Source organism: Somniosus microcephalus, chromosome 9 (assembly GCF_052327205.1).
Source record: "Somniosus microcephalus isolate GS21.2 chromosome 9, FLI_Smic_1.0, whole genome shotgun sequence".
Classification (NCBI taxonomy): domain Eukaryota; kingdom Metazoa; phylum Chordata; class Chondrichthyes; order Squaliformes; family Somniosidae; genus Somniosus; species Somniosus microcephalus.
This window is the reverse complement of record NC_140995.1, coordinates 190761110-190783055: the sequence shown is the minus strand read 5'-3', so window position 1 is coordinate 190783055 and position 21946 is coordinate 190761110. Positions and strand designations below refer to the sequence as shown.

Here is a 21946-nt window from a genome sequence, read left to right as displayed (position 1 = left end):
CAGAGAATGTGGAACTCGGCAGAACATGGAGTAGTTGAGGCGAATAGCATGGATGCCTTTAAGGGGAAGCTAGATAAGTACGTGAGAAAGAAAGGAATAGAAGGCCATGGAGATATGGTTAGATGAACCATGACGTGCGTGGATTCTTTAGCGCAGTCAGGACCACCTACGGCTCGAGCACCCAAGGCCCTTCCCCACTGCGGGCCAAGAACGGAGAGGCAGTCAGTACCCGCTGGAAGGAGCACTTCGAAGATCTCCTTAACCACGACTCTGTCTTCGACACGAGTGTCCTCAACTCCATCCCACAGCATGCTACCCGCCACCATCTCAGCACAACCCCAGCCCGGCATGAGGTTGAAAAGGCCACCCAACAACTGAAGAACAACAAGGCCTCAGGAGCAGATGGAATCCCTGCCGAGGCACTAAAGCATGGCGGAGAAGCATTACTGGCGCTAATTCATGAACTCATTTCTCTTATCTGGAAGGAGGAGGGCATGCCAAGGGAATCTCAGACGCCGTAATTGTGACCATCTTCAAGAAAGGTGACAAGTCCGATTGCGGTAATTACAGAGGAGTTTCCCTGCTGTCTGCCACAGGGAAAGTCATTGCAAGAATCCTCCTCAATCGCCTTCTCCCAGTGGCCGAAGAGCTCCTCCCAGAGTCGCAATGCAGATTCCGCCCACTAAGGGGCACAATGGACATGGTCTTCACTGCATGTCAATTACAAGAGAAATGCAGGGAACAGCACCAACCGCTGTACATGGACTTCTTTGATCTCACAAAGGCCTTCGACACTCAACCGTGAAGGATTATGGAGTGTCTTCCTCAAATTCGGCTGCCCTCAAAAGTTTGTCACCATCCTCCGTCTGCTTCACGATGACATGCAAGCCGTGATCCTGACCAACGGTTCCACCACAGACCCAATTCACGTATGAACCGGGGTCAAGCAAGGCTGTGTCATCGCACCAACGCTCTTCTCGATCTTCCTTGCTGCAATGCTCCATCTCACGCTCAGTAAGCTCCTCGTTGGAGTGGAGCTAATTTACAGAACAAACGGGAAACTGTTAAACCTCCGTCGCCTCCAGTCCAGATCCAAGGTCGTCCCATCCTCTGTCGTCGAATTACAGTATGCATGCGACGCTTGCGTTTGCGCTCACTCGGAGGTCGAACTCCAAACCATCGTCAACACCTTCACCGATGCGTATGAGAGCATGGGCCTTACACTAAACATCTGTAAGACAAAGGTCCTCTACCAACTTGCCCCCGCCACACAGTACTGCCCCCCGATTATCAAAATCCACGACAAGGCCTTGGACAACGTGGATCACTTTCCATACCTCGGGAGCTTACTGTCAACAAGGGCAGACGTCGACGACGAAGTCCAACACCGCCTTCAGTGTGCCAGTGCAGCCTTTAGTCGCCTGAGGAAGAGTGTTTGAAGACCAGGACCTCAAACCCGGCACTAAGGTCATGGTCTACAGAGCAGCAGTGATACCCACCCTGCTGTATGCCTCAGAGACATGGACCATGTACAGCAGGCACCTCAAAGCACTGGAGAGGTACCACCAACGCTGCCTCCGCAAGATCCTGCAAATCCATTGGCAGGATAGGCGCACCAACGTCCGTGTTCTTGCTCAGGCCAACATCCCCAGCATTGAAGCTTTGACCACGCTCAATCTGCTCCGATGGACGGGTCACATTGTCCGCATGCCCGATACAAGACTCCCAAAACAAGCGCTCTACTCGGAACTCCAACACGGCAAGAGAGCCCCAGGTGGGCAGAGGAAATGCTTCAAGGACATCCTCAAAGCCTCCTTGAAAAAGTGTAACATCCCCACCGACACCTGGGAATCCCTGGCCCAAGACCGCACAAAGTGGAGGAGAAGCTTCCGGGAAGGCACCGAACACCTCGAGTCTCTTCACAGGGAGCAAGCGGAAGCCAAGCGCAGGCAGCGCAAGGAGCGTATGTCAACCCAAGCACCCCGCCCACCCACCCCTTCAACCACCGTCTGCCCCACCTGTGACAGAGACTGTAGGTCCCGCATTGGACTAATCAGTCACCTGCGAGCTCATTTTTAATGTGGAAGCAAGTCATCCTCGGTTCCGAGGGACTGCCTAAGAAGAGAAGATGAAGTAGGGTGGAGGAGGCTCGCATGGAACATAAACACTGGCACCAACCAGTTAGGTCGAATGGCCTGTTTCTGTGCTGTTAATTCTATATATTTCTCCTTAATTCCACCTGTGCAATGTCACTGGCTTCCACCCCTATCAAACCACTATTGCAACTAAAACTCTCATTGACTCTTTTGTCAACTCTAGGCTCTTCCTCCAACATCATCGTTGCCAGCCATCCATCATCTACACTCCATAAACTTGTAACTTCTTCAAAACTCAGCTGCTTGTATCCTGTCCTGGACTAAGTCCTACTTGCCCATCAGACCTGTCCTGGACTAAGTCCTACTTGCCCATCAGACCTGTCCTGGACTAAGTCCTACTTGCCCATCAGACCTGTCCTGGACTAAGTCCTACTTGCCCATCAGACCTGTCCTTGCTAACCTACATTGGCTTCCTGTTTCCCAACGCAAATGCCTCTGTGGCTATGTCCCACCTTATCTCTACAACCTCCCCCAGTTTTTTGTCCTATCCTGCATCCTTTATCCTCTGACTGGCCTTTTGTGAATATTGTGCCCTTCAGCCCACCATTGTTGGCAGAGCCTTCAGCTGCCTTGATCCACTCTTTGGAATCCTTTGCTGAATCCCTCTGCATCTGTGCTTCGCTCTCCACTTTTAAAAAATCTTCTCAAAGCCGATCTTTTTGACTAAGCTTTCATTCACCTTGCCTGACTCTCCCACCATGTGGTGTTTCCTTATTCCTTTTATTTAATTTTCTCCTCTTTCGGTAAAGTACCTTGGGATTTTTTTTGTGTTAAAGGCCCTCTATAAATGCAAGTTGTTTTACTTTTGCTAATCTGCATTTCTCGCTTCAATAATAAATGAGTGGATGGTTGAAAAGTTCCACTTCACTTGCAAAAGAGCTGCATACACCTCGCAAGGCACTGATTACGCATCCTTGCCCTCGACGTTCATTTCCGTTTCAAGTATTTCACAAGTAGTTATTTGTTACTTGCCAAAATTGCACTACAGTTGCAGTGCTTCCATATTATCTTAGTTCATTTTTGCTTTTGACAGTGAACAAAAAAAAAAGGTTTAAAGCTACACTAACACTTTGGTGGAAGACAGATAAGGAGCTCGGAACCTGGATGTGATCAGTGTATATTATACAGTGGTTTATGGAAATTTAGTAAATTGTGATTCATAACAAGAGTATGTGTAGTCCTTGAATTTGAGCACTGTTCATGAAGTGATACCTGAAACTCGATTTAACATTTACCCGAGTGCATCCCTGTTTTCTTGGTAAATGGATGTCATTAGTAGTACCGCGGAGTCTCGATTCATGGCGCTTGCCATAGAATAGCAAAATACCTTGCTAAATTGAAGCAGTGGATGGACATATTTGCCGTTTGATAGGAAGCTGGTGTTCAAGAATCTTCCCACAAGTTTATTTCTATTTTGATTGTGTATTTTTATGAAATTTTGGGAATAGCGGTAGATATTTTTATAATTAACTATCTCAACATTTATTCTGAGCTGTGTAACTCTTATTTGCCTGAGGTATGTTTAAGTGAAAACATGAAAAACATTTTCTAAAGACTGCAGTTTTAATTAATCCTGTTACAACTGAATAAACTCAGAGTGCAACCCTTTGGCTATTTCCTTAAAATAGTAAAGACAAAAAAATAGCTGTTCAGTTAATGTGTCAGCTGTGGCTCAGTTGGTACTACCCTCGCCTCTGAGTCAGAAGGTTGTGGGTTCAAGTCCCGCTCCAGGGACTGGCGCACAAAAATCTAGGCGTGCAGCGCTGAGTGAGTGCTGCACTGTCGGCGGTGTCATCTTTCGGATGAGACGTTAAACCGAGGCCCTGTCTGCTCTCTCAGGTGGACACAAAAGATCCCCGGTGCCCGAACCAACATTTATCCCTCAATCAACATCACAAAGCAGATTATCTGGTCATTATCACATTGCTGTTTGTGGGAGCTTGCTGTGCGCAAATTGGCTGCCGCATTTCCTACATTACAACAGTGACTACACTTCAAAAAGTACTTCATTGGCTGTGAAGCACTTTGGGACGTCCGGTGGTTGTGAAAGGTGCTATATAAATGCAAGTTTTTTTTTCTTTTTAATATCTGCGCTATTGCATGAACAATGCAGTTAAAATTCTGTTCTTGTGCACTGGGTTCAGATTACTGCAGAAATGATGGCTCACAAGTTTATTACATTAAACCTAGATTTTCCTCATGAATATGAAACACTTCAGGTTTTATGAACAGACATTACTAACCAAATTAGATTTTTATTCTTTTTCTCAATATGGGATATTAATTGCCTTTTTTGGGATACATTTTTTGTTTACTGGTCAAAGTTTATTTAATGATGTCAACTAATTTTATCTCTTTCAACGTATCAACATTCACAGACCAAAAGATCAAAGATGAAAGAACGCTTTTGCAAGACAGGATTGACCTGGAAGAATATAACCTGCTTTGTTGAGAATATGGCACAGAATGAACATCAGAATGTCAATGAAGATCTGAAAAATATTTTGAAGGCTGCCAGACAGCTTGGTAAGTTAATATGGAGATTTTTTGTTGTTAAACTTTTGTAACTTCAAAAATTAAACTATACTGGATCACCATTTCTTTCAGAAAAGTATAAGCTTTATAAAAAAAAAAAAAATGTGGGAGACGGTAGCAAGGCCATGTGTTGTTGCTCACCCCTAGTTGCCCCGAGAAGCTGGTACAGGAGACTTTGGTTTATCTGGAGGTTGTATGTCCGGAAACCTCGATCTACCGGCAGAAATCAGGAGCCGTTCTGTTAGGTTGTATTTCTTCTCGTGGCTTTTTTCCAACAGTCAGGCTTTGGAAAGTCTCTCTGAAGCTGTTGCTAAGCTACAGAGATGCTTCCAAGGTACGGGCCGACTGTTTGAAGCTGTTGCTAAGCAACAGTGTTTGTTGTCAGATACGGAGATGAAAATCTCCGTATGCTTCAACATTAACTTTGTATGTCCGGCAGTTTTGATAGATCGGCAACAGCTCGGTCCCGTCGGTGCCGGATATCACAAAGTTTCCTGTAGTAGGTCATCTTTTTGAACTGCTGCAGTTTTGTGGTAATGGCGCTCCCAAAATAGTGTTGGGGAATTCTGGGATTTTGATCCAGCTATGATGAAGGAAATGCAATATATGTCCAGGTCAGGACAGCATGTGACTCGGAGGTGATGGTGTTCCCATGATCTTGCTGCTCTCGGCCTTTTTGGTGCTGTTGAATTCCTAAAGGAGTCCAAATTTGAAGACTGCTGAATAATGTGAACCGAAAATGTAAATGTGCATAGGAATAAACGAATTCAGTAAATGAAGAGAGATCTTACAAACTTTAATTACAATCTGAGTTGATCAGAAATCTTCCTGAATTTTCTGAATATTCACCAAGTTCACAAGTTAACTTTTTCCCCTCCTTCCATGCTGAAGGTGATGGGTCGCCTCAATACATACATCACCCGTTTATCATGTGTGAGCGTAACTCGCTAGTGTTAGCAGATTATTTGACAATGGGGAACATCACAGCCGAGGCTGCTCTTGTTCTCACACAAGTTGCAGCAGGGGTCAGTGAATAATGACTGGGAATGGTGACCATACCTGATTTTCCACCCCCCCCCCCCCCCCCCTCTCTAACCCTGGACGCTGAGGCCGATTGCAAATCCCCCAGCACTGTCCTGGTTGCAATCAGTTAACTTAGTACAGATCGGTGTTTCAACCAAAACTAGGTTTTTAAAAAAATATGTATAATATTTGTAGGTGCTGTGCAGGGAAAATATTTCAGCTATTTGTTATTAACAGCAAAGTCGTAAACACATAAATTAAAGAATGCATTTGATTTAATTGTAAATGGTGAACAATGCAAATCTTTTACTAAAGCTTTTAAAGTTCCTGAACAATTAGCAGCAGTGGAGTATCTAGAATTATTTTGGTATTCCTTGAAATGCCTGGGTCTAATAATTTGTGAAGTGTTTTTTTTAGTAAATATTTAATTTTGTTAGAAATTTCTGGGGGAAAAAGTTAATTATACCTACAAACTATATAGTGCTCTAGTTAAACCACAGCTTGACTGTCCACTCCTGGGCAGCAAGATACAGGGGTGTCATTCAAATACTTCAGCAAAGAACTATGAGAATGATCCTTAAAATGTGGCTCTTTAACCTTGAAAGAAACCAATCAGATGTGACCTTTTATAGAGTTATATATGATTGTAAATGTTATGGAAAAGATAAAACTGAAAAATTACTTGTGTGAGAAGTAGAAGGGGACATAGGTTCAAACTAGTAAAAGCCAAATTTAGGACTGATGTCAGGAAGTTCTTCACATACGCTGATGAATGCATAGAGTGGACTTCTGGATAGAGTAGTGCAAGTTGGCTGCTGCACTTGCCTACATTACAACAGTGACTATTCTTCAAAAATACTTAATTGGCAGTGAAAGGCACTATATAAACACAATTTCTTCTTTATAATGCATTCAGAAAGATAAGTCTCCAGTATATTAAAACTTTAGGAAAATATGAGTGGTTTGTTTTAAAGTAGCAAAGGCCTGAGTCCCGTCTACCCCTTCCTGCTTAAAAGGGAAGTTACCTTCATGTCAGTATTCCCAGCGCTATACATTGGAAGAAGATAGACTTATGCAAATCTGATTAGACTTTTTTTTTTGAAAATGAGTTACTCTGAATCTCTGGCCAATAGTATGGTGTTTCAGGGTGCCATGGCTTTGGATCAGCTCTTGGGATGGAGCCACTCCAGGGTGCATGGGAACATTCTCCATTGTCCATGTCATAGAATGAACAAGTGTGCAGGGTGACGTGACCTTGAGTGCTATCTAGCCAGTAAAAGTTTTTGTTTCTAAAACACATCAAACCACAGGTCCATTCCTGGCTCAACAAGCTTCTACAGTGAATAGTTGTGTCATTATAAAGCAAGAAGGTCTCTGGTTCAATACCCAGCCTCTGTAACAGATACCGATGCTCTTCATTAGTTCATATTTTAGGTTTGAGATATCAGACTCGACACGGTACGTCATGCACTGCTAATCAAAGGTTTTTATAATTTATGTTACTAGACCTTCTGTGGCATTGTTCATGAATAGTCAGGGACCTGGAGTGAGATGTTGGATTACCACAGTCCTGCTATAGCACAAGCATGATAATGGTTCAATCATCAGTGAAATATACTAAATCAGTGAAGCAATATTTCATGTATGAGGTAAAAATATTACATGTATAGAAAAATACAGGCCCCACAGCCATATTTATAATGCTATTTTACAAAACTTGTTAAAGATTCAAGTAAATTTGTAATTTTCTCTCCAGATCAACTTGTGTCTGCATATACAGGAAACTTTGGTTTATCCGGAGATTGTATGTCCGGAAACCTCGATCCACCGGCAGAAATCAGGAGCCGTTTTGTTAGGTTTTTTTTTCTTCTCGTGGCTTTTTTTTTCAACAGTCAGGCTCTGGAAAGTCTCTCTGAAGCTGTTGCTAAGCTACAGAGACGCTTCCAAGGTACGGGCCGACTGTTTAGAAGCTGTGAAGCAACAGTGTTTGTTGTCAGATACGGAGATGAAAACCTCCGTATCCTTCAGAATTAGCACTGGTTTGTCCGGCAGTTTTGATAGATCGGCAACAGCTCGGTCCCGTCAGTGCCGGATATCACAAAGTTTCCTGTACTTTATTTTGGTCTGTTGTGCTGAATGCTAAAATAGGCCCCTATAAATGGGGGAAAAACTTTCCTCAGCAATGACACACTGTGACATTTCAGCAAGAACCACAAATCCACACGATGGTACCATACGATTGTAAATTTGGATCTGCTGAATATAGACTTACAAAAATCTGTTTCTTGGGTAGCATCAGTTGTTCCTATGAGTGGTCTGAGTTCCTTTGTGGGAGTTGATTCACACTGCCCTATATTTAATTGTAATATAGTGTAACCTGGGGTTCTAACAATAGTACCCCGTAGTGATCTGAATCAGCTATTCATGTATTTCGCACATGCATTGCTTCAATCTCTCCAAAGGCGGACCAAGCAAACACTTGCTGAGATGATCGATCCTGATATGAATCCATAAGCTGCTTTATTTCACAATATGCTGATCACATAGAATGGCAGTTATGATTGATCTCACTTAATTCAAACAATACAAATTATCTTCATGCAATGATACAAAATGAAGAACACGTCACGCTTCCTCCACATCAGTGGATCATCTTACTTGATTTAAGTAAATGACTTCTGACTGTTCTTCAGTATTTCTGAACTTGACAAAAACCCTTGAAGCTTTCTCCATCTTGTACCTCGCCGTTCAAAAACAAATCTAAGATTATCCATTGCAATGGGTGTGAGATGTTTTTGATTGCTGAGATAAATAAACAAATTGATTATTTACAGTCTGTGGAGATAACATCAAAGCCACTCCCTCTATGGCAAGTGTATCCTTCCTTAGGTAAGGAGATCAAAACTGTACACAATACCCCAGGTGTGGTCTCACCAGGGCCCTATATAATATAACCTATATAAGAAACTTCTTGCAGGTATTAGTTTTAGATGTAAGATTCTGATTTTTTTTTTTAACAGAATTGTGCATTTTTTTACATTTCCAGCTGCATAGAAGATGAAAATGGCAGACTAAAATTAAGAAATTTTTTGAGCAATTGCGTCAGTTTTATGGTACTGACTGCTTCTAGTGAATTAGACATTGAAGAAAAATTAACCAGTTTGCTCATTTTTCTCCTGTTTACTCATTCTTTATTGATAGATAACAAGTGAATAAAACTGCTCTTCATTTTCTTTGTTCAGTTAATCGGATATTTTGCTAATAAGCAAATAAGTCCTTATTTCAGCTACCAATCACTAATTTTTATCCTTCATAGTTATGATGCCTTTGAAAGATATGATGCAACAGATGTACAATGGATGCAAGGCTTTTAATTATATAGATATGAAATATAGTGTTGATGTGGTACAGTTAGGTAATCAGCAAAAGCAGCAAGATACAACTTTGAAAATGTAAGTTTATGGTTCTAGAAATGATTAACATAACACAATTTTCTCTAGTCAAAGTAATGCTACAATAGGACAGAAGACCTTTTAAGCTGTTAAGCAGATGAATGATATGAAGTAATGGGTCAGATATGGTTCTGAACCCTCTGGCAATGAGCAAGCAGTGCACTTTGTTTGATGCAATGTGTCTTTTAAAAATTCAAGGTTATTTGTAAACATTTTCATTTTTGTGCATTTTGTTCAGTAGATTAACTTCCAAGTTTGATTCCTTACAGCAAGTGTGCTCAGCTTATTTAAACAGACTGTAAAAGTTTCTATAGGTATGAAAAAAGGAAAAGATTAACAAACGTAAATGTGGGTCCCTTACAGGCTGAGACAGGAGAAATTATAATGGGAATAAGGAAATGGAAGAGAAATTAAACAAATACTTTGTGTCTGCCTTCATGGAAGAAGACGCAAAAAACCTCCTGGAAATAGTGGAGAACCAAGGGCCTAGCGAGAATGAGGAACTGAAAGAAATTCGTTTTAATAAAAAAATAGTACTGGAGAAATTAATGGGACTGAAAGCTGATAAATCCCCTGGACCTGATGGGCTACATCCTAGGGTTTTGAAAGAGGTGGCTATAGAGATAGTGGATGCATTGGTTGTCATCTTCCAAAATTCCATGGATTCTAGAACGGTTCCTGTGGATTGGAAGGTAGCAAATGTAACCCCACTATTTAAGAAAGGAGGGAGGGAAAAAACTACAAACCAGTTAGCCTAACATCAGTAGTAGGGAAAATGCTCGATTTTATTATTAAGGACATGGTAACAGGGCACTTAGAAAGTAATAATAGGATTGGACAGTGTCAACACGGATTTAGGAAAGGGAAATCATGTTTGACGAATCTGTCATGAGTTTGTAACTAGCAGAATAGATGAGGGAGAACCAGTGGATGTGGTGTATTTTGATTTTCAGAAGGCATTCAATAAGGTGCCACACAAGAGGTTATTAAACAAAATTAGGGCTCATGGGATTGAGGGTACTATATTAGCATGAATTGAGGATTGGTTACCGGGCAGGAATAAACGGGTCATTTTCGGGTTGGCAGTCTGTAACTAGTTGGGTACCGCAAGGATCAGTGCTTGGGCCTCAGCTATTCACAATCTATATCAATGATTTGGATGAGGGGACCAAATATAATGTATACAAGTTTGCTGATGATACAAAGCTAGGTGGGAATGTAAGCTGTGAGGAGGATGCAAGAGGCTTCAAGTGTATATGGACAGGCTAAGTGAGTGGGCAAGAATGTGGCAAATGGAATATAATGTGGAGAAATGTGAAGTTATCCACTTTGGTAGGAAAAATAGAAAAGCAGTGTATTTTTTAAATGGTGAGAGATTGGGAAATGTTGGTGTTCATAGGGAACTGGGTGTCCTTGTACACAAATCACTGAAAGCTAACATGCAGGTACAGCAAGCAATTAGGAAAGCAAATGGTATGTTGGCCTTTTACAAGAGGATTTGAGTATAAGAGTAATGGGGGGAGAACTTCAGTTGTCTGCACCTCCCATTAGTGCCTTAAGAGGGTGCTAATGGGGCGCAAAGCAACTAGCGTTCGGGCGCGGTGATGTTTGCGCCACTCGCAAAATTAACTAGACTTTTTTCGGCAGCGCTAAACACTGCCGCCACGATCTCCTGCGCCGGCAGATCGTGACGTCAGTCGCGTGCGCAACGCCCCGGTAGCGCGACAGGTTGAGGGGAGCGTTTTGCAGTCAGGAAGGGACTGGGGGAGCGCTATTTAAAGGCGACCGCTTCCTGCCTTTTTTTGTTGGGGACATTTTTGCACCTTGCATTCAGAGAGAGAGAGACTTCTGGAGAGATTCAATGCTGTGTGAAGGAGTTTTGGGTACTGAGCAGCACTTTGCAGGTTGATTTTGATTTGCCCTTCCTTGTATCGATTTAGAAGAGACTATGGGGGCTGCACTCTGAGCTCTTTCCCTGGTTCTCTCCATTGTTCTTTCCAGCAGATTTGATGTACAGGTCTCTCCAGGCCGAGATTCAAGGCTGCAATGAGCAGGATGTGGATGGAGAGCAAGATCAACCCTCCCCTTTAAGATAAAAACAGAAAATGCAGGAGAAACTCAGCAGGTCAAGCAGCATCTGTGAAGAGAGAAACAGAGTTAATGTTTCAGGTCGATGATCATTCGTCAGAACTCTCCTTTAAGAATTGGACGGTGCCAGTTTGTCTGTGTTCCATTGCTGACTGACATCACACGAGCTTCGCCAGCGCTGTGAGGTAGCGCCTCGCTCCTTGGCCTTTGCGCCTTAAGACAGGTGTGAAGTGCCTGATTTAGCGCTCCAATCACCTCCAGGGGCGATAAAAGCCAAGTTTGCCGTCGGAGGTGATAATTAGCGCCAGGCGCTAAACTTTGTGCACGGCCGATAATGGCACCCCAAACGGGGCGATACTGAATTTTCCCCCCAAAATATCTTACTGCAATTATATTGACCACTGGCAAGACCACACCTGGAGTATTGTGTACAGTTTTGGTCTCCTTGCCTAAGGAAGGATATACTTGCCATAGAGGGAGTGTCCTATGAGGAGAGATTGAGTCGACTAGGCCTATATCCTCTAGAGTTTAGAAGAATGAGACGTGATCTCATTGAAACATACAAAATTCTTACAGGGCTTGACAGGATAGATGCAGGGAGGATGTTTTCCCTGGCCGGGGAGTCTGGAACCAGGGGTCATAGTTTCAGAATAAGGGGCAGGCCATTTAGGACTGAGATGAGAAATTTCTTCACTCAGAGGGTGGTGAATCTTTGGAATTCTCTACCCCAGAAGGCTGCGGAGGCTCAGTCGTTGAGTATATTCAAGGCAGTGATCGATAGATTTTTGGATATTAAGGGAATCAAGGGATATGGGGATAGTGCAGGAAAGTGGGGTTGAGGTAGATCATCAGCCATGATATTGAATGGCGGAGCAGGATCGAGGTGCCAAATGGCCGACTCCTGCTCCTATTTCTTATGTTCTTATTAGGTGGCTATTTCTGTGCTGTTAGAAAATGATTACTTTGACGCATTTCATTAGAGATCTTCATGTACTCATAATGCCTTGCATTTTGCATCAGAGCTACTTCATCGATAACAGTCCTAAAGTTAAGTAGGAAACTGCTGTTTCCAGATGTATAGAGCTTGAGGTACAGTGTTTAAAATGTCTCTAATTATACCTTGCGAGCTTTTATATAGTCTCTGCATCAAAATTATAGAATTGTCAATCCACGAGTTGACAGTAATGCGCCTTGATGTAAAAGCCGCTTATTTAAGCTGTCCAATGGGGTATTTTACCTTTTATCTCTCATGGTGAATGACCTGAATAATTCTCTATAAAATAAAATTTCCTCAGTTCCAGCTCATTTTCTGGTGGCATTATACATGATGAGTTCGAGGACATGCTTTTTTCTAACAAATGGAGCATTATTTCTTGCAACACAAAATATACCTATGACAGAAAATATTCAGTACACAAACATTCAAAATAAGTTATTATATAATCCAAAACTTGAGTAAAGGTAAAGAACTTAAAACTCAGCAGCAAACTGAAGTTCCTTTGTCCCAACAAATTGTATTTATATAGCACCCCTTAATGAGGGTGGATGGTTAATTTTTCTTTATAAAAGATGGGAATGTGTATACACATAAAATACACAATTTAAAACATACTGTTAAGAATTAACATTTACATGCAACAGAGAAAGAATACATGGCAATAAAGAATGTGATTTATGAATATAAAAGGAACAATTAAAAAAAAAAAACACAGAAAAAGGAATTGCATATGCCTGAAGTATGCAAGCTTCAGCCCACTGTGCATATGATTTCAAATGGGGCGGGGTGGGGGAAACAAAAAAAATGAACATTAAAAAGTTAAATCAAAGGTGATCTACAGCAAAACATGAGGACAATCAGAAAGCATTCGATAGGGTGCCACACAAGAGGTTATTAAACAAAATTAGGGCTCATGGGATTGGGGATAATTTACTAGCACGGATTGGGGATTGGTTAATGGACAGAAAACAGAGAGTAGGAAGAAACAGGTCATTTTAGGGTTGGCAGGCTGTAACTAGTGGGGTACCGCAAGGATCAGTGCTTGGGCCTCAGCTATTCACAATCTACATTAATGATTTGGATGAGGGGACCAAATGTAATACTGTATATCCAAGTTTGCCGATGATACAAAGCTGGGTGGGAATGTAAGTTGTGAGGAGGATGCAAGGAGGCTTCAAGGGGATATAGACAGGTTAAGTGAGTGGACAAGAACATGGCAAATGGAATACAATGTGGAGAAATGTGAAGTTATCCACTTGTACACGAATCACTGAAAGTTAACATGCAGGTACAGCAAGCAATTAAGAAAGCAAATGGTATGTTGGCCTTTATTACAAGAGGATTTGAGTATAAGAGTAAAGACGTCTTACTGCAATTACATAGGGCCCTGGTGAGACCACTCCTGGAGTATTGTGTACAGTTTTGGTCTCCTTACCTAAGAAATGATATACTTGGCATAGAGGGAGTGCAACAAAGGTTCATCAGACTGGTTCCTGGGATGGGGGGAATGTCCTATGAGGACAGATTGAGTAGACTAGGCCTATATTCTCTGGAGTTTAGAAGAATGAGAGGTGATCTCATTGAAACACATAAAATTCTTACAGGGCTTGACAGGGTAGATGCAGGGAGGGTGTTCCCCCTGGGTGGCAAGTCTAGAACCAGGGGTCGCAGTCTCAGAATAAGGGGTCGGCGATTTAGGACTGAGATGAGGAGAAATTTCTTCACTGAGGGTGGTGAATCTTTGGAATTCTCTACCCCAGACGGCTGTGGAGGCTCAATCATTGAGTGTAATCAAGACAGAAATTGATAATACTAAGGGAATCAAGTGATACGGGGATAGTTCAGGAAAGTGGAGATGAGGTAGAAGATCAGCCAAGATCTTATTGAATGGCGGAGCAGGCTCGAAGGGCCAAATGGCCTACTCCTGCTCCTATTTCTTATGTTCATGTTCTTAAAAGAGCTGTAACCAAGTGTAAAAGGTTGTGCTCACACAGAATAGAGCTGTGAGCCATGAGCAACTAGCCCTCAGATAAACAAAAATGGCTCAAAGCCCAGATGAAAAATTGAACCTCTGGAGTCCAGACACAGGGAAGTCTCTGGAAATAAATTTAGAACACTCTACTGACAACTGTGCAGCTTTGTTTAATAATGTGGATTATGTAATTGTTTATGGATTATGTAATTTTTTTGTTACAAAAGTTAATGTCTATTTAGAGTCATAGATTTATACAACGCAGAAAGAGGCCCTTCGGCCCATCGTGTCCGCGCCGGCCATCAAGCCCTGTCTATTCGAATCCCATTTTCCAGCACTTGGTCCGTAGCCGTGTATGCTATGGCATTTCAAGTGCTCATCTAAATTCTTCTTGAATGTTGTGAGGGTTCCTGCCTCCACCACCCTTTCAGGCAGTGAGTTCCAGATTCCAACCAACCTCCTGGGTGAAAAAGTTTTCCCTCAAATCCCCTCTAAACCTCCTGCCCCTTACCTTGAAACTATGCCACCTGGTTATTGACCCCTCTACTAAGGGGAAAAGTTCCTTTCTATCTACCCTATCTATGCCCCTCATAACTTTGTACACCTCAATCAGGTCCCCCCTCAGCCTTCTCTGCTCTAAGGAAAACAACCCCAGCCTGTCCAGTCTCTCTCCATAGCTGAAGCGCTCCAGCCCAGGTAACATCCTGGTGAATCTCCTCTGCACCCTCTCCAATGCAATCATATCCTTTCTATAGTGTGGCAACCAGAACTGCACACAGTATTCCAGCTGTGGCCTAACCAGCATTTTGTACAGCTCCATCACCTCCCTCCTCTTATATTCTATGCCTCGGCTAATGAAGGCACGTATCCCATATGCCATTTTAACCACCTTATCTACCTGTCCTGCTGCCTTCAGGGATCTATGTACATGCACACCAAAGTCCCTCTGATCCTCTGTCCTTCCTAGGGTCCTACCATTCATTGTGTATTCCCTTGCCTTGTTAGTCCTCCCAAAATGCACCACCTCACACTTTTCAGGGTTAAATTCCATTTGCCACTGTTCTGACCAACCCGTCTATATCGTCCTGTAGCCTGAGGCTTCCCTCCTCACTATTTACCACTCCACCAATTTTCGTGTCATCTGCGAACTTACTGATCATACCTTCTACATTCATATCTAAATCATTAATGTACACTACAAACAGCAAAGGACCCAGCACTGATCCCTGCGGTACACCACTGGATACAGGCTTCCAGTCACAAAAATCATCATCTTCTTAGGCAGTCCCTCGGAACCGAGGATGACTTGCTTCCACATTAAAAATGAGTTCGCAGGTGACTGATTGATTAGTCCAATTTGGGACCTACAGTCTCTGTCACAGGTGGGGCAGACGGTGGTTGAAGGGGAGGGTGGGTGGGGTGCTTGGGTTGACTTGCGCTGCCTGCGCTTGGCTTCCGCTTGCTCCCGGCGGAACCTTCGACCATCACCCTCTGCATCCTGCCGCTAAGCCAATTTTGGATCCAATGTGCCAAATTGCCCTGGATCCCATGGGCTCTTACCTTCTTGAACAGTCTCCCATGTGGGACTTTGTCAAAAGCCTTACTGAAGCCCATGTAGACTACATCAGCTGCACTACCCTCATCCACACACCTAGTCACCCACTCTCAAAATTCAATCAAATTGGTTAGACATGATCTCCCCCTGACAAAGCCATGCTGACTATCCTTGCCTCTCCAAGTGGAGACTAATTCTGTCCCTCAGAATTTTTTCCAATGATTTCCCTACCACTGATGTTAGGCTCACTGGCCTGCAATTCCCTGGTTTACTCCTACTACCCTTCTTGAATAATGGTACTACGTTAGCTGTTCTCCAGTCCTTTGGCACCTCCCCTGTGGCCAGAGAGGTTCTGAAAATTTGTCAGTGCCCCTGCAATCTCCTCCCTTACATCACACAGCAGCTTGGGATACATCTCGTCTGGGCCTGGGGATTTATCGACTTTTAAGCCTGCTAAAACCGCTAGTACCTCCTCATAAAATAGCAAAATACTGCGGATGCTGAAAATCTGAAATAACAACAGAAAATGCTGGAAATACTGAGCAGGCCAGGCAGCATCCGTGGAGAGAGAAACAGAGTTAACGTTTCAGGTCTGGGACCCTTCATCAGAACTGGAAAAAGCTGGAGATGTAACAGATATTAAGCAGATGCAGAGACGGGGGAGGGGGTTTAGGAGGGGAGGAAGGAATTGAAAGAACACACTACTTTTGTAGGAGGCAGAAAAGATAAAATGTTGCAAATGGGAATGGCAAAAATCATACAGCATGAAAAATGGGGGCAGGGATTATTACCTGATGTTGTTGAACTGGATGTTGAGTCCGGAAGGCTGTAAAGTGCCTAATAGGAAGATGAGGTGCTGTTCCTCGAGCTTACGTTGAGCTTCATTGGAACAATGTAATAGGCCGAGGACAGAGAGATCAGAGTGGGAGTGAAGCGGAGAATTAAAGTGACAGGCGACCGGAAGCTCAGGGTCACCCTTATGGACTGAACGGAGGTGTTCCGCAAAGCGGTCTCCCTAATGTAGAGTAGACCGCATCATGAGCAGCGAATACAGTATGTTAAATTGCAAGAAGTACAAGTAAATCGCCGTTTCACCTGGAAGGGGTGTTTGGGGCCCTGGACAGTGGGAAGGGAGGACCTCCTCCCTCTCAATATTAATTTGTTCAAGTATATCACAATCCCCTGCCTGATTTCTATGCCTATATCTTGGTCAACTGCCACTTGTCTGGGCTTGCACATGAAGAATGGCTACTAGAGGGATGTTGGTCTCTGTAGAATGGTACATCATTCTGCACCTTTTAGAAGTGGAGAGTTGGGGCAAATTACATTATTAAAGCCACTTTTGATGTTTCTAGTAGCAGTAATATTCAGTTCAGCTTTATCGTGAGCGAGTTGAGAATGAGCAAAACCTGTTGGCTCGGGAAGAAGGGTATTCCATTGAATTGGCAGGTGGTCTAAAGCTTAAAGTTAGCAAGAGTGTAAAATCAAGATAATCTATAGACAGCAGAAAGAACTTGAGTATAAGATTCACAGAATCACAGAAACCCCACAGTGCAGATAGAGGCCATTTCGGCCCATCGAGCCTGCACCGACACATATCCCACCCGATCCCCGTAACCCCTACACCAACACATATCCCACCCTATCCCCGTAACCCCACGTATTTAATCCCCCTAACACTAAGGGTCAATTTATCATAGCCAATCAACCTAACCCGCACATCTTTTGGACTGTGGGAGGAAACCGGAGCACGGAGGAAACCCACGCAAACACGGGGAGAATGTGCAAACTCCACACAGACAGTCACCTGATGCGCTATCAATTACTCATAAAAGACTGAGAGTTAGAAGAGTAACCAAAGGCTTTTATTAACAACAGAATGGAGGTCTGCCTCGCGTGGTCGACCGGTCCATGATACTAAGGGCTGGGGAGCAGTCACCTTTATACTAGGACCTGTGGGAGGAGTCAGCCGAGGCATGTCCAGGCATGTACACAGTGGAATACAAACAGGACAAACAGGAATACAAACAGTGGTTTACCACATCACCCGAGGCCAGATTCGAACCCGGGTCCCTGGCGCTGTGAGGCAACAGTGCTAACCACTATGCCGATTGTTAGTTTCTTTTGGCTGTATTGGACATGGAAGGAGGAAGAGCAGGAGCTGTCTAAATGTGAATTTGTAGATTGCCTGGTTATTCATTTGAATGGTATTGGCTGTTTGTTTTGGTGAACCTGCTCGTCCAGGTCTTATATATTAGTTGCACCATCCTGTAACCCTGTGATTAAATATTCATGGGTTAATTTCTGTATTTAAAATTGAGATTTGCTTTTACATTCAGATGTTTCTGGTTTGATATCTGGTTTTCTGTGATGCAGGACTTAGTTTAACCTGTGCTGCTGAGTGATGCTGGGTGAGTGTTCTAATTGCTGACTGGTGGGGAGACATTAAGACTTAGAGTACTTCTGTTTTCATTGAATGTGGTGGGCTCACTGATATGCAGACCGAAGTGTAACTTAATGTGTTCAGAAATCCATTCCTTACCAGTTATGATTACCTGCGCAGTGCTGTATGCATTTTCACAGATTTTTTTGATCAAAGTTCATAATTTTTGTACATTTAAAAAAAGATGAGCTCCATGGGTATGCGTGCACTTAACAAAAGAAAATCAAAAGTAGACAGAGTTAGCATTTAAATATTTGTATTTTTCCTTGACGACAGGGTTTGGAGTAACTGGGTGGTGTATTGCATTGGTACCAACGTAGATATTTATCAGTAAAAATGTGCCATCCGCAGAGTTGCCCTGTGTAATTTCTCACCTTGACTTCCCTGCCCAACCAAATCGGAAAACATTTGCATGCTGCATTTTTGTTTAAAAAGTAAATACATCTAGAGATTATAGAATCATAGAAGTTTACAGCACAGGAGGCCGCCATTTGGCCCATCGTGTCGGTGCCAGAAATGTGATCGCTGACTTGAAATGGGTCAGCTCCAATCAGTTTATTATTAAATCCTGATTATGACACCAGTGTAACGTTTGAAGATTAAATTAACAAAATGGGGATTGAATTGGGGGAACATGAGGTAAAAATTCAGATGGGAATATTTTGCTGCTGCTTGTGATCTGGATTAGAGAAACTGAAGGTTCACCAGTAAATGCAATTCCACTTTAAATTAAGGTCCTGAAAGATTGTGCGAAACCTAATTAGGTGTAAGAAAGAAAAAAATGTGATCAAAATTTCATAAGTGGCCCTTGCAGTGCAGTGATGCAGCTTGAGCACCTAAGATTTGACATCCTAAAAGATCAGGATCTTGCCAAGCTCTTGAATAAAAGCCAATTATCATACTCCTCTTCAAAGAATGGCTATAATTAATGTCACTGCTGAGATTTATGTGTTCACACCTGACTCCTGACTTGATATATGCCTTTATTTGGTGATAGCTAAACAAAATAGTCTGCAAAATTAACTCTTGAATCTGCAGTTACATAAATTACATCACATTTTTATGCCCCAAACTGTAAAACTGAGCTTCATGCCCTACATCTGGTCCATTTGCTTGCCTTCCCTATACAAATTTATTCAGAACTCAACATCCCATCCCATGTCCTATCCTGCATGAAGTCCTACGCATGTGCACCAATCAGATCTGCCCTCTCCGACCTCCATTAGCTCCCTATCCCCAACTTTAAAATCTCATCTTTAAATCCCTCCATGGCTCTGATTCACTCTATTTCCCTGACTGTGGTTTACTGCGGGCCTGTCTTTTCCCTCCCTACCAGGCAGGCTGTACCTTGTGCTCCAGAAATTGAAAGGGTTAGTATTTTCTCGGGTATCTGCTGACTTCCCTGATAGCCTATTCGGCCTATATAAGGCATGGTAAGTTTCCAGTTCCTCCTGGAAAAAAAGAACGGAAGCAGCTGGACTCGAGGGATGAGGAGCTTTAGCCACGAGGCATTCCAGTGATGCATCGTCTCCTACCAGGCAGACTTTGCACAAGCTTCAGCTGGTTTACTTCAATTGATTAGGCCTTTACCAGGAAATGGGTCATGGTTAACATTACCTTAGCCCATGAATTTCATCCATATGGGTGTTAGGATATTGCAGTTTTGCTTAATTAAGATCTTGGGCTTTTGCCAGATAATAGGAGATTTATGGACCTGCTCTTAGATGGTGGTCTCTTAGATTGAAGGTGTGCTGGAGAGGTTTGGTAAGCACTAGCAAAGCTTGCCGATGTCTGGGAAAACAATCGCCAAGCAAACTCGGTGCACAAGCTTGATCACCATTTTGGACCAGACACAAAATAGCCTGTCCTGGTGGTCAGCTGGCCCCTAGGTTAAGGTTCGCTAAAGCCTGCACTGCATCTTTTGGCAGTGCAGAGACATCGGAGGTGGGATGCATAAGATAGTTCTCTGGCGATTTGCTCCAAATCTCATTTGCTTGGGTTGGACATACTGAGGGATTGTTGTGCCCTTTGTTTGATGTACTAACTTTTCCATGTCTGTGGAGTGATTTTTTTTTTTGGAGGGGAAGACGGTGGTGGGGGCGGAGGGGGGAGTTCAGGCATTGTACATCTCGAGCAAGGAGGCGCAGCCATTTGTTCAACTGAGTAGTTGGAAGGGTTGTGCTTGCCCAGGAAAGCTGAGTTTTAAATTGTGGCTCCCAGGTCTCTTCTAGTGATCTTGGATTGAGGATCTGCAAAATCTTGACTGAAAGGTACCAGACAGACACGCCTGCAGATCAGGCAGGCAGCATGGCCGAGAGACCACCTGGCCTCGGTGAGCTTGATGGACAGGAATCCCCATGTTGAGATGAGGGGAGGCTATTCGAAAATTATTAAGTTCTGTATTGACTGAGTACACGATTAACACAGTTTGATATTGTTTGGCTTCAGTATATTTACTATTGCCTGCCAGTGGTGTTATCTTTGCTTTGACCTGCATGACTGATTAATTAGGATGAACTTGTCAGTGGCAGCGCAACAGACATTCTAGGAGAAATAGGTGTGGCTCCAAAGTACCTGAAATGTGATTAGCTAAGGGAAGTCAGAGCTAGCTTCTACCTGCCATTCTTGGGTGTCTGGCTCTAGACAGTGAAATGAATGATTTCTCTCCTGCAAGACAAGTTCAGTACCATACAGCATGGAAGATATGCTGCTGTCCAGGCACAACATTGTAGGTGGCTGCTTCATGTTGCTGGATGCAAAGCTGTTCATGTAACAACTCTAGTACTTCTTGCACAGTGGTCTCTGCATGTTCCTTCCTCATTGCCCTCTCCTTTCTGGTCCAGGTAGATCAGAGTATGTGTTTCAGTATCTTGTTGCTCCAAGCTGGTCAAAAGATACAAGTTGTCAGAATCCCACCTCCAACCCTTGTATGACTTTGGTATATTATTGTACATGACGGTTGAATAAATAATGGACTTAAATCACTCATCTTGGGTATGGTCTTATCACATTTGCAGATTCAAGTTAAACCTCCACATACAAAACTTACTGCCACATTACCCCTCTTCACAATCTGGAGTGGCTTGGAGTTACCTCCCTGCTATTTTGTTTTGTGGTAATCTGCAGAGATTCAGGAGATTCAATATTGAGAAGTGAAGGGTGATGCATTTTTATACTAAAAATAGCAAATGTGACTTGAAAGAGTACATTGTTAGGGAAAAGATATTGATATAATAGTTGATTGCACATTGGAAGTGTTGCATTGTAGGACAGCAGTTACAAATGCAAATTAAATGGGCGTAGAAGTAGATCCATATAAAATGAGTTCAATGATGCGATACACTCTGACATCATATGTGAAATCTTGTATCGGCTGAGTTCATTGTATCCGTAGAATGTTAGAAATACTGGAAGAGCAACAAAGTTGATTTTAGATCACAGAAGAGAGACTGAAGATCAAGGGGATCTTTTTTATATAAAGGGAATTACATAGTATTTACAGCACAGGAATTAATTAGATTTGTAAACCAGGATACAAGCTAAAGAGGCCATGTACAGGATTAGTTTCATGTTTAATCATATTAAATCTGTTTTAGGGATATTGATTGAAGGATGAAAGACACTGGGAAAGCTATCTGCTCTTCTTCAAATAGTACCGTGGGACCTTTCATGTTTACCTGAAAAGGCACACAGGACCTCGGTTTAACATTTCATCCAAAGTGCAA

The 21946-nt window shown here is 42.9% G+C and overlaps 1 protein-coding gene across 2 annotated transcripts in view; it reads left to right on the top strand.

Moving 5' to 3' along the window:
- The window catches only part of ascc3 (activating signal cointegrator 1 complex subunit 3), a 654593-nt gene that overhangs the window by 16058 nt on the left and 616589 nt on the right, over positions 1 to 21946 (top strand). For both annotated transcript variants that reach the window (XM_085997711.1, XM_085997710.1), the window contains exon 3: positions 4535 to 4682. In XM_085997711.1, coding sequence (XP_085853837.1) covers positions 4535 to 4682 — 148 coding nt within the window. The remainder of the gene's footprint in view (positions 1 to 4534; positions 4683 to 21946) is intronic.